Source organism: Anastrepha ludens, chromosome X (genome assembly GCF_028408465.1).
Source record: "Anastrepha ludens isolate Willacy chromosome X, idAnaLude1.1, whole genome shotgun sequence".
In the NCBI taxonomy this organism is placed as follows: Eukaryota; Metazoa; Arthropoda; class Insecta; order Diptera; family Tephritidae; genus Anastrepha; species Anastrepha ludens.
Window position 1 is genome coordinate 24,642,395 of NC_071503.1, and position 11,296 is coordinate 24,653,690.

Genomic DNA, 11,296 nt, shown 5'->3' on the forward strand with positions numbered 1-11,296 from the left:
AAAAATATTGCGTCGTTCGCCCTCCCTATCGGAAAAAAGTTGAAGCGCACCTATTGAAAAACGCCTTACATATATAAATTCACATATTTATATTTCCATAAGCCATCTTCCTGTGTGCCTGGTAATGAAGCATTTCTCCATGAAGAAATTTTTTTTTAACAGATGCCTTAGACAGACTTTATATACCTATTGTTAGAGCTAGCTAAGCCTTTTTAGTAGCGTTATGTTAAAAGAAAAACGATTCCTTTGCCCTTTTATTCGACTATTTATTTTCAAATGTTTGTACAAGACTGCCTAACTTACTTGCTGTGTGACATATTTATGCAGAACAACGAAGAACGGATTTCAAGGAATAACAGAAATAAAAAACATGATAATTACATAAATTTCTATGTACCGGCACAACATAGCGATAGATAAGAAAAATATGTATGTGCCCACCTCTGTATGTACGTACATATGTGCTTGCAAGCTACTGTTTATTTGCGGGTGCATTAGGGCAGATCATCCGCGGCTCCGAACATCCTCCCCCCCGTTGAAAGGTCACGGCTTTCAACAGAATCCCTTACCGGGAGAACACACAGTTTGTTTACGGCTCGACGCTTTATGCCACTAGATGTTCGCAAAAGTGCCACTCGTACGACACCATCTGCTCCAGGGATAACTTCAATTACTCGTGCTAGAGGCCACTTCAAGGGCGGTGAATTTTCTTCCTTTATGCACACGACATCATTGACTTGAATATCGGCTTGAGGCATTTTGCGCGTTGCTGGAGAAGAGTGAGATACTCTTGAGTCCACCGCCTCCAAAAGACTTGTTGTATATATGTTACACGTTGCCATCGATCAAGTCGCGAGTAATTTAGCGCCGTGAGATCCGGTTCAGGAAGAGCTGTCATAGGACCACCAATCAAAAAATGCCCTGGTGTTAGGACATCCAAATCCTCTGGATTTTCTGAAAGAGGGGTTAGAGGACGCGAATTAATCACAGCACAGATTTCACATACCAATGTACGCAATTCATCAAACCCAAGAATTGATGAGCTAGCGGAACGATAGAAATGTTGCTTGGCTGTCTTTACGGCTGCTTCCCACAAACCGCCAAAGTGCGGGGAGCGAGGGGGAATGAAGCGCCAATCGAACCCATTACTGAGGCAAAAGTTGTGAAGTTTGCTGCGGTGTTTTTCACTGAGAACTAAGTCTCGTAGTTCCTTAAGCTCGTTCTTAGCGCCTACAAAATTCGTTGCATTGTCAGACCAGATACATCTTGGTATTCCACGCGTGGCTATGAATCTTTTTAATGCGTCAATAAATGCACCCGTTGAAAGGTCTCTTACCAACTCCATCCAAACAGCCTTTGTAGCGAAGCATATGAACACGCTAACATAGCATTTTTGTGGCGATTTGTTGCGCACTTCAGGCTTGTAATAAAACGGTCCGCAGTAATCCACACCGGTGACTATGAAGGGCCGCGAAGCCTGAATGCGTTCCTTGGGCAGATCAGCCATTATGTGCTCGACGAGTCTCGGTCTTGATTTGAGGCAGATAATGCATTTTTGTAGAACGCGAGCTGTTGTTTTCCTGCCACCTATTGGCCAAAACTGCATACGAATAAAGGCGAGTAAAGCTTGAGGACCTGCATGGTGATGCTTACGATGAAAATAGGTGATTATTGCGTACGTCAGTAGATGATCCTTCGGTAGAATGCATGGATGGCGCGATGAAAAGCTAAGCATCGAATTTTTTAATCGTCCACCGACTCTAATAATTCCGAAGTCATCAAGGAATGGCGACAACGAGGCAATGCTGCTCGAATTAGGGACGCATTTATTGGCTTGCAATACAGTGTACTCCGGCCACAATTGCGCTCTTTGTACTATGCGAATAAGAAGTTGAGTTCCCTGATGAATGTCTTCAGCCTTAAGTTGCGATGACCTTGGCGATTTTTTGATGTTAATAAATTTGCTGACATACCCAAAAATTCGCTGCATTGTTCCGAATGAGTTAATGTATTTGAATGAAAGGGAAATGTCTATATGATTATTTGCAGAAAGCAAAACCCTTTGTCGAATTTCGGGAAGTTTTGGTTGTGGTGAGCACATGCGTGGCCAGTTGTCCTCCGCTTCTAGCAAAAAGGGTGGGCCGTGCATCCAAAGTTTCGATCCTAGAAGTTCCCGGGGTGTAGCTCCCTTCGATAAAATGTCAGCCGGGTTCATTGCTGTAGGAACATAGTGCCATTGCATGCCCTCTGTCAGTTGATGTATGGTGGAAACCCGATTGGCGACAAAAACGTTAAACCTTGACGGTTCTTCTCGCAGCCACGAAAGGACGGTGGAGGAATCTGACCAACAATGAAATGAACAATTAAAAAGTTTCGTTTTTGTAAACTCACCCATTAGCTGTGCGAGCAATGTTGCTGCACAGAGTTCCAGCTTGGGTATGGTGACGGTCTTTAGTGGAGAGACACGGGCCTTTGAACATAATAGGTGAACTTGTATGTTGTTGTCCTGGGTTGATCGCGTGTAAACACAAGTCCCATAAGCTTCAAGGCTTGCATCGCAAAATGCATGGATTTCTCTAATGGCTTCAGACTGAAAAACGTAACGAGGAAATGATAGATACTGCATGTCTGCAAATCCAGTGCAAAAAGCAGACCAAGCAGTGTCTAACGATTGTGGCAGACTCTCATCCCAGTCGAGCTTATCTCTCCACATTCGTTGCAGAAGAATCTTCGCCTTGGTCAGCGTGGGCCCCATTAGTCCAAGGGGATCGTAACATCGAGCTAGTGTATACAACGCAGAGCGTTTGGAGTTTTTTCCGAATTCTCTTTGTGGTACAAATGAAAATAGCAATTTGTCCTTGTGCGGGTCCCAGACAAGCCCCAGTGCTTTGGTGATGTCACTGCCATCGTCAAACTTAAGAAACTTTTCCTTGTCTACGTCAGGAATATCACGAAGGATCTCAGGACTATTAGAGCACCATTTGCGTAACTTGAAGCTTCCTCGGGTAAGAAGGCTAGTTGTTTGCAGTTTAATGTTGAGTACTTCTGCCATTGAATCGCCCCCAGTTATCAGGTCATCTACATAGAAGTCCCGAAGTACCGCTTCTGCTCCAATGGGATAGTCGCGGATTCGTCTGCTGCGAGTTGGTGCATGGCTCGGATGGCTAGAAACGCTGCAGGCTTAGTTCCATACGTCACCGTGTCGAGCTTATAGATGCGAAAGTCTTCTTGTGGAGATTCTCGCCACAAAATCCATTGGAGCATGTTGTCCGGTGGAGTGACGCGAACACACCTATACATCTTACAGATGTCTGCAGTAAGTGCTATAGGAAAAGTACGAAATCTAATGAGAATATGAAAAAGCTTCGGTTGAATAGTTGGGCCTGCCATGAGTAGGTCATTTAACGAAAAACCTGAGGTAGTAGTTGCAGATCCATCAAAAACCACCCTCAATTTTGTTGTACTACTGTCATCCTTGATAACGCAATGATGTGGCAGGAAGTACTTGCATTGTTGTACAACCTCGTTGGAAACCAGCGACATGTGGTTGAGGTCCACATATTCCTTAATAAACTTACTGTATTCTGCCTTTAGATCAGGGTTACGGGCGAATTTTCGTTCCAGACCTTGAAAGCGTTGACGAGATTGTAAATAGGAGTCTCCTAGGGCATCCATGCTTCGTTTTATGGGCAGACGAACAGAGTATTCACCTGATGGCAATCGAAAATAATTTCCCTGGAAGTGGGCTTCGCAGTCAAGATCTTCTTGGGAGGCCTTAGAGATCGGTTCGAAAATGTGCTCGATCTCCCAAAACCGACGTACTAAATAGTCCAGCCGAGTGCTGGGAATGAGACCACTGGAGGATTTCTGCCTCACGACGAATGATGACAGGTTTGGAGTTTGTTGCCCACCTCCAGATAGCACCCATCCGAGACGAGTTTTCTGAAGTAGTGGTAAACCAGATCCTAAGCGTATCTGACCCACACAAAGTAGATCGAAGAACAGTCCTGCTCCGATGAGCAGATCAATACGCTGTGGTAAGTTGAACCCAGGATCGGCTAGTGGTATATTCGACGGAACATTCCACTCGTTGGTGCTCACGGAGCAGCCAGGCTGATTGTCGGTGATGGTTTTCACAACAAGGGCAGTGATGCTTGTTGAAAAATCTGAAGTCCGCGACTTAAGTACGAGATCGAGTGAGTAACCTTCCGTTGGGAAGTTGGCATCTCCAATTCCAGAGACTGTAGCAGAAGCTTTTGTTTTGAATAGCTGAAGTTGATTTGCGAAGCGAGTTGTGACGAAGTGCAACTGGGAACCAGAATCTAAAAGAGCGCGACAGGACACGAAGATTCCAGCACGATTTTTTACAAGAATGACGGCAGTAGCTAGGAGCACAGCATCAGAAGGAGACACGGTGGCACTAAGCGAAGCAGATATCGATGCAGTCATAGCACTGGATCGAATTGTGGCCACCGATGAAGCATCGGCTTGACTATCGGTTAACGAAGCAGTTGAGCGGTTAAAATGCAGGAGCGTGTGGTGTTTCGACTGGCAGGTGCGGCACGATCCGGATTTGCAGTCCCGCATTTGATGGCCAGCCTTGAGGCAGTTAAGACAAAGTGCAAGCTTCTTAACTTCCCCCAGGCGCGAGTTCGGATCTAAATTTGCGAAAAGTTGACAACTATAAATTGCATGCTCGGGTGCTCCACAAAATACACAAACACGTGTTGAGCCTTTGGAGGCGACAAACGTTTTCCTTTGACTAATACTGTCGTTTTTGCTATGCCTTAACGCCTGACCAGTCTGTGCTTGAACAGCATGCTCAACATTCTCAAGCATTCGGCAGCGCCTTTCCAAGAATGCAGTCAATTGATCCCAGGATGGCAGCTCGCTGATCGATGAGGTTTCCTCCCATTTGGCCTGCGTCGTTTTGTCAAGTTTCTGGAGAATCATTTGTACGATGATGCAGTCTGCAATTTTCTCGTTAGATGCGAGCGACTGTAATGCACGAATGTGTGAAGTGACCTTGTCTGTCAGCTTTCGGAGCATGCCTACGTTTGAATCCACCTTGCTCAGCCCAAATATCTCCCTGACGTGTGCCTGAAATATAAGACGTTTGTTATCGAAACGCTTCTGCAAAAGTTCTAAAGCAGTTTTATAATTATCATTGCTTATTTCCAGTGACCGCACGGTGTCGAGGGCAGCGCCACTCAAACAGGAACACAAATGTTGTAGTTTGTCGATGTTTGTGAGGTCGCTGTCCTTGTCGATAATTGACGTGAACATCGAATAGAAATTTGTCCACTCAGTGTAGGCCCCACAAAATTTATGCAGCGTTAGTAATGGTAGACGTGAACTATTGGCGTTCACGACGATTGATTGGGCTTCACTGGAGTTCATCCTGAACGTGGAGCAATGTTGAGAGGTACTACGTTTACCTATCTCGCGTTGCAAGCTAGCCCTAAGGTTGATTAGAGCAGCATCGAAGTGGCTTGGCAAATCGCTGGCTATGGAGTCAAAATCTAATTCCTCTAAGCTTGTATGCGCGACAGAAAAGTTGGATTTCAATTCGACCAGAGATTCTAGCGTTGCCGAAATACTGTACTCGTCCATACTGTGCAGCTTGTCTGAGGCCAACTCTTTGATTAAGCGCTCCAATCTGTTGAAAATAGCCTTGGTTTTCAGTCTTAGAAAGGCTGCTCGATCTATATCTTCCCCTTGCATGACGAAGGTTTAGACGTTGGCAAACGAGAGTCGAAATTATATCAGTGCGCGGCAGGCACAACTGTACGTTTTTAATAACGGATTTAAAAAATACCGGAAAATCGCGTTATATTATCACGTCGGGGTCACCAATGTTAGAGCTAGCTAAGCCTTTTTAGTAGAGTTATGTTAAAAGAAAAACGATTCCTTTGCCCTTTTATTCGACTATTTATTTTCAAATGTTTGTACAAGACTGCCTAACTTACTTGCTGTGTGACATATTTATGCAGAACAACGAAGAACGGATTTCAAGGAATAACAGAAATAAAAAACATGATAATTACATAAATTTCTATGTACCGGCACAACATAGCGATAGATAAGAAAAATATGTATGTGCCCACCTCTGTATGTACGTACATATGTGCTTGCAAGCTACTGTTTATTTGCGGGTGCATTAGGGCAGATCATCCGCGGCTCCGAACACCTATGTATATATATTTTTGGATGATTTGAAAAAAAAATTCAAATATATTGGTCATATGAGAAAGCTAGCTTACAGCGTTAACATTGTTTGGTTCTAATCACAAACGAATACTGTTCGACTGCAGCTAAGTTTACATAATTCAGTGTCTTATGGTGCTCACACTCGCCAACGAATCGCATTCCCTTTTCGTGGATGCACAAAATTGAGCAAAACTTATCCCGTAGAAAACAACTGCGTTCTTGTAGTTACATATTTACACAATACATCGGTTTGTATGTATGTCTGTAATTGCTTATGTCGACACAATGTTGCATATACATATCCGCGTTACCAGTTACAATTTTTCATTGTATTGTATAATATGCCAAAGTCAAAAACCACCAAAAGCAAATAGTTAATTTGTCTATAATTAACATTACTCAACATTGTTTTTAAGTTATTTTAATATAAACTAAATTTTTTCAAAGCTTATTTTGTAAATGATTTTGAAATGTACTGTTTGGTAACACTGTATGGTGAGAGAGTAATAGCAGACGCGACTCTACCGAAACAATCCAAAATCCCATGCCAACGATCTACGATACTACATAACGGAACGGTATTGAGAATTCATGTAGGGTTATACTGAAAACAGTGAACACCGTAAACGCAATCCCGACCTAGCTGTTCTGAACAAACTAATGAGAACCCCATGTAAACGAAAAGTTCCTTCCTTCTGTATCGTAGATTTTATTTCACGATTATTAAAAAAATCCCGTAATACCGACCCAGCTGATTGCTCTCTCACCACACAGTGTTGCCAAGCAGTACATTTCGAAATCATTTACAAAATAAACTTAGAAAAATGATATTTTTTGTAAAAATAGCTTAAAAATACTGTTGAATAATGATAATTATAAATAAATGAACTATTTGCATTTGTTGGTTTTTGGCTTTGGTTTATTAAACAATGAAAAATTCTAACTGATAACGCGGATGTGTGAAAAAGTGTGTAAGCAAAAATATCAATGGCAACATTGTGCAGATACAACCAAACACATACACACACAAACCGATGTATTGTGTAAATATGTTCGTTCTCGGGGGTGAGTTTTTGTGCACGGTAAGGGATTCCGTGCGGTCTCCACTGTTTTCAGCATTAAGCAAATTGCATTAAGAATCTACAAACATATTAAAGAAGTTGAGCCAGTCACTTCATCTCAGTCGAAACAAGCAACAGGTTGGATGACAGGTTTTCTTAAACGACATGCTCTCTTTTACGTACGTTGAGCCAGAAACTGCGTCTGCAGATACATTTTCGGCCACAAAACTTTCCTGAACAACTTATTGAAGATGGAAGATACACCCCAGGTCAAGTTTGAAGTGTAAATGAATGTAGTATCTTTTGAAAAAAAAAAATGCCGAGCAGAACTTATGTTGCCAAATGGTAGAAAACTGCCGATGGTTTAAAGTGGCAAAGGGCCGTGCAACATTGCTGTTCTGTTCCAATGCTTCAGCAGAACGTATGTATGTTAAAACCATTGCTAGTAAATCGTGCTTTAAGACCAAGCTCTATAAAAAGGGTAGATTTCAATAAATTGCCAATTAACTGGACATGAAACAGAATGGTTCCAGGAATACTTAATTTCAGAATGGAGAGTACATGAATGCAGAATGTCTCGAATTTAAAGTTCTTTTAATTCTAGACAATCTAGCCATCCAGATTTGGACCACCAAATGTGCAATTTCGCATTCAGCCGCCTAACACTACATCCTTAATACAACCGTTAGACCAAGGGGTCTTTGCTACTTGTAAAACGTACTATTGTACATAAAACATTCATTCCATTACGTAGACAAACTAGACTATAATGGGGATTTAACAGTCATTGATATGTGGAAATTAATATGGAAAATATTATGGACTGCTTTAATCAAGTTGGGTTAACGTAAGCTGACTTAAAGCCTAGAACTTATCTTAGAAAAATATTTGGCCAGAATGTGTCAAAAGCAGAGATCATGATCCTGTCATTCATAATAACGCTGCTTTAAATTAAGTTACAACGCTGGGACGTACAATTGTTAGAGATGGATTCGAAGATTTATCTATGATTTGCCGATATATAGAAATTTTTAGCTGATCCAACCTTAAGCGAAAATGAAATTATAGACCCCACCCTTGAGACTCATCAAGACAGAGAACGTGGCGATAATGACGATAAGTGCAACTCTAATTAAAGAACGTCTTAATCTTGCCAGTAAATTAGGTAATCATTTTGAACAACATGATCCTGATGAGGAACGAGCTGTAAAATTTCGACGTGAACTGGAATCATTAATAATATCTTACAGGGAACTTTATAACGGCTTATCACGAAATCAAACACACTCTTTAACCCTAGAAAGATAACCATATGACAACGTACGTAAAAGATAACCATACGCTTTAGAGGCGCATGATTTTTTTAAGGCGTCAATTTTATACTAACAATGGATATTTATTTAAGTTAATCTAGTCATGTTAAAGGTTTGGCATTATTGTAAAAATAAAATAAATTTATATTACATTTTGTTTTTTATATTTTAAGTAAGTTTAAACTTAAATCCCTAGACCTCTATGAAAAATTAATAACAAAAATCAACAGTCTTCGGTTTATGGGAACAAATCCCATAAAATATCACAAAAAATAGTGTTTTATCCTTACAAACTAGTAGACTGTAATATAATCAGTGTAAAAAAAACTATAATATTATAAAAAATTTCTTTAAAGACAGTCATGACAAACGTCTTTCTTGTGTTCACCACAAACTGTCTTTTTGCATTTGGCACTGGTCATCTTTGACATTCTTTTCTTTTTAGACGTGCAAAGACTGCAATAACGCCTTTTTTTGGCTGAGGGGAAGCCTATACAGCAGATTTTGGAAGAATATTTTGAATGTTGCTTCGCACATGCCTTGGCAAAGTGGGTGTTTCCAGTCTTTGCGTCATCCACGGTGCAGTCAGTTGAGTACTGAGTTTTTTCATGAATTCTCTCCGATTCAAAGGCTTATCACGTTTTGTTAGAACATTGTGACAGTAAATGACATATGAATTGATAAATGCTCTATTTAGTATGCCATAAAACATGGTCATTGGCCATCTATTCGTTTTTCTCGAAGAGGACGATGCTGAGCACATTTGACCAAATGTGTCCACGCCGCCCTTAGTCTGACTGTAATACATTATTATTTCAGGTTTGCCGGTTGTTGGGTTGATGACACCTTCTTCATCACACGATGGTAACAGATAAACCATCTTCGAGGGCTTCGGCTTGTATGACACTAGTGTCAAACATTCATCGTAACAGAACATTGATGTGCCTATTGGGCGAGATCGGGTGTTTTTCAACTCTTCAGGGATCTCGCGTTTATTAGATCTTATAGTGCCAACAAGGGTCAAGTTGTACGCCACGTTTAACTCAGATTTCAACATTTGTCCACCGAACAATCTCTTCAACTATTTCGTCGGTGATGAACAAATCAAAACATAATAGTGGATCAAATATATTTCGACACATACGTGTTGGACCTCTATTTGTGCGAATTATATTGATTGTTCTACCATGACTTCGACCCTTAGTCTGGTCTACGACCAGCAACTTCTGTTTTTACCTCTGATCACTCTGCCAGCAGGAACAATTATACGATGGTCACGCTCTGAACTTCCAGCGGACTCTGAGGGTACTGTGACAAATCTTCATTTGGTATAGTATTCGATTCTTGTATTGCCTCGGCATCGATATATTCATCTTCGACGTCACTCTGCACATTATCTTCGCTCGCTCAGATGATTTTCTATTTCGCTGTCACTTTTCTGACGTTCATTACCGTCGCTGTCTTCTTCTCGACACAAAATGGAACATATTTCATCTTCTGCCAGTACCCTTCTGCTCATCATGATATCTGCGTAAAGAATGTTTGCTACAACGAAAATATATTGTATAATATAAACGTTAAAACAGAAAAATAAAAAATTACCATAAAACCATAAAATAAGAGATAACCATACGCCTCACGAGCGCATCAACTGGTCATTGCCGTTGAACTATGGTACTTACAGCATAGACATAACCCTCCCGCGACAGGGTAGACCGACGACTGAGTTGACTGAGAAGGACAAGTTAATACGCGCGACTAATAAAAAGACATAGCAATCTGTTTATTTCGCAGGCGCCTCTGTAACGTAGGTTATCTTTCTAGGGTTAATAACTGATTTCCTTCCCAAAACTAGAGATGATAATCCAGAAATAAGTTCACAAGATGATGAACAAAATAATTCTAGCAGATGGCAGTGATATTATGGTCTTACGCAAACGTATGCGTTTATTGTCAGACAGTGACAAAGTATAAAATTTTGTTATGTTTGTATTATTTTTACTTTCCCTTTATTAATGAATTTCAGATATTATTTTCTTTTTTTTTTTCAAAGTATAATAATATTTTATAATTTTGTTAAATGAAAAAAAAAAAAAAAAATATTTATCATATTTGTAGTAAAATCAATTTAAAATGTATTTCTGTGATTGTTTATACATATTCTGTATTAAAAATTTGCAAATAAAGAATAAGAAAAAACATAATTCAATTCCTACTTGCGGAACAAAACTACTGCTCCACTGTGCAAGCCATTGGCTTTCCGCTTACTTGAATGACCCGATGTTACCTTCTGAGCTCCTTTGCAACTTACCCACTGATTTGAAGTGATGAAACTGGAGTGGGGTCGACATAAGATCTCGCTTATTCACGCTGACAGCGGCGAGTTCGACTAATGGCTTTTCAAATTGGTGATGGGCGCGAATCAAGTCGTCTCCGTAAGTAGTCCCGCGAATGTCGTTAAAGTTATTAATAACCAGTTTAAGAAAAGAGTGCTTGGGCCTCAAGCTCACAACTTTATTGCGTTACGTGCAATGGTGTTCATCTACTCGACAAGTGCAAACAGTTTTGCGATGTATCTATCATAGCTTTGTGGCGATATGGGAATCGCTCTAGTAATCATGACACTTGCGTCATGATGGTGATGACTTTTAGTGCTGCTTATTTTCCATCATTCGGAAATTTCATTTCAAACAAAATTCTTTTCGCAATTCG

At 40.7% G+C, this 11,296-nt stretch overlaps 2 protein-coding genes across 2 annotated transcripts; both read right to left on the bottom strand.

Annotated features, from left to right (window-relative positions):
* Positions 1 to 221: 221 nt before the first annotated feature.
* Positions 222 to 4,407, bottom strand: LOC128869466 (uncharacterized). Its single transcript, XM_054112013.1, has 2 exons — positions 1,007 to 4,407; positions 222 to 954 (listed from the first exon to the last, which is right to left on the bottom strand). The coding sequence occupies exons 1-2, from the start codon at positions 3,050 to 3,052 to the stop codon at positions 928 to 930; spliced, it is 2,073 nt and encodes a 690-aa protein (XP_053967988.1). The 5' UTR covers positions 3,053 to 4,407; the 3' UTR covers positions 222 to 927.
* Positions 3,079 to 6,584, bottom strand: LOC128869826 (uncharacterized). Its single transcript, XM_054112427.1, has 2 exons — positions 6,264 to 6,584; positions 3,079 to 6,190 (listed from the first exon to the last, which is right to left on the bottom strand). Exon 2 carries the CDS (start codon positions 5,722 to 5,724, stop codon positions 3,079 to 3,081), a length of 2,646 nt encoding a protein of 881 aa, XP_053968402.1. The 5' UTR covers positions 5,725 to 6,190; positions 6,264 to 6,584.
* Between the last annotated feature and the right edge of the window lie 4,712 nt (positions 6,585 to 11,296).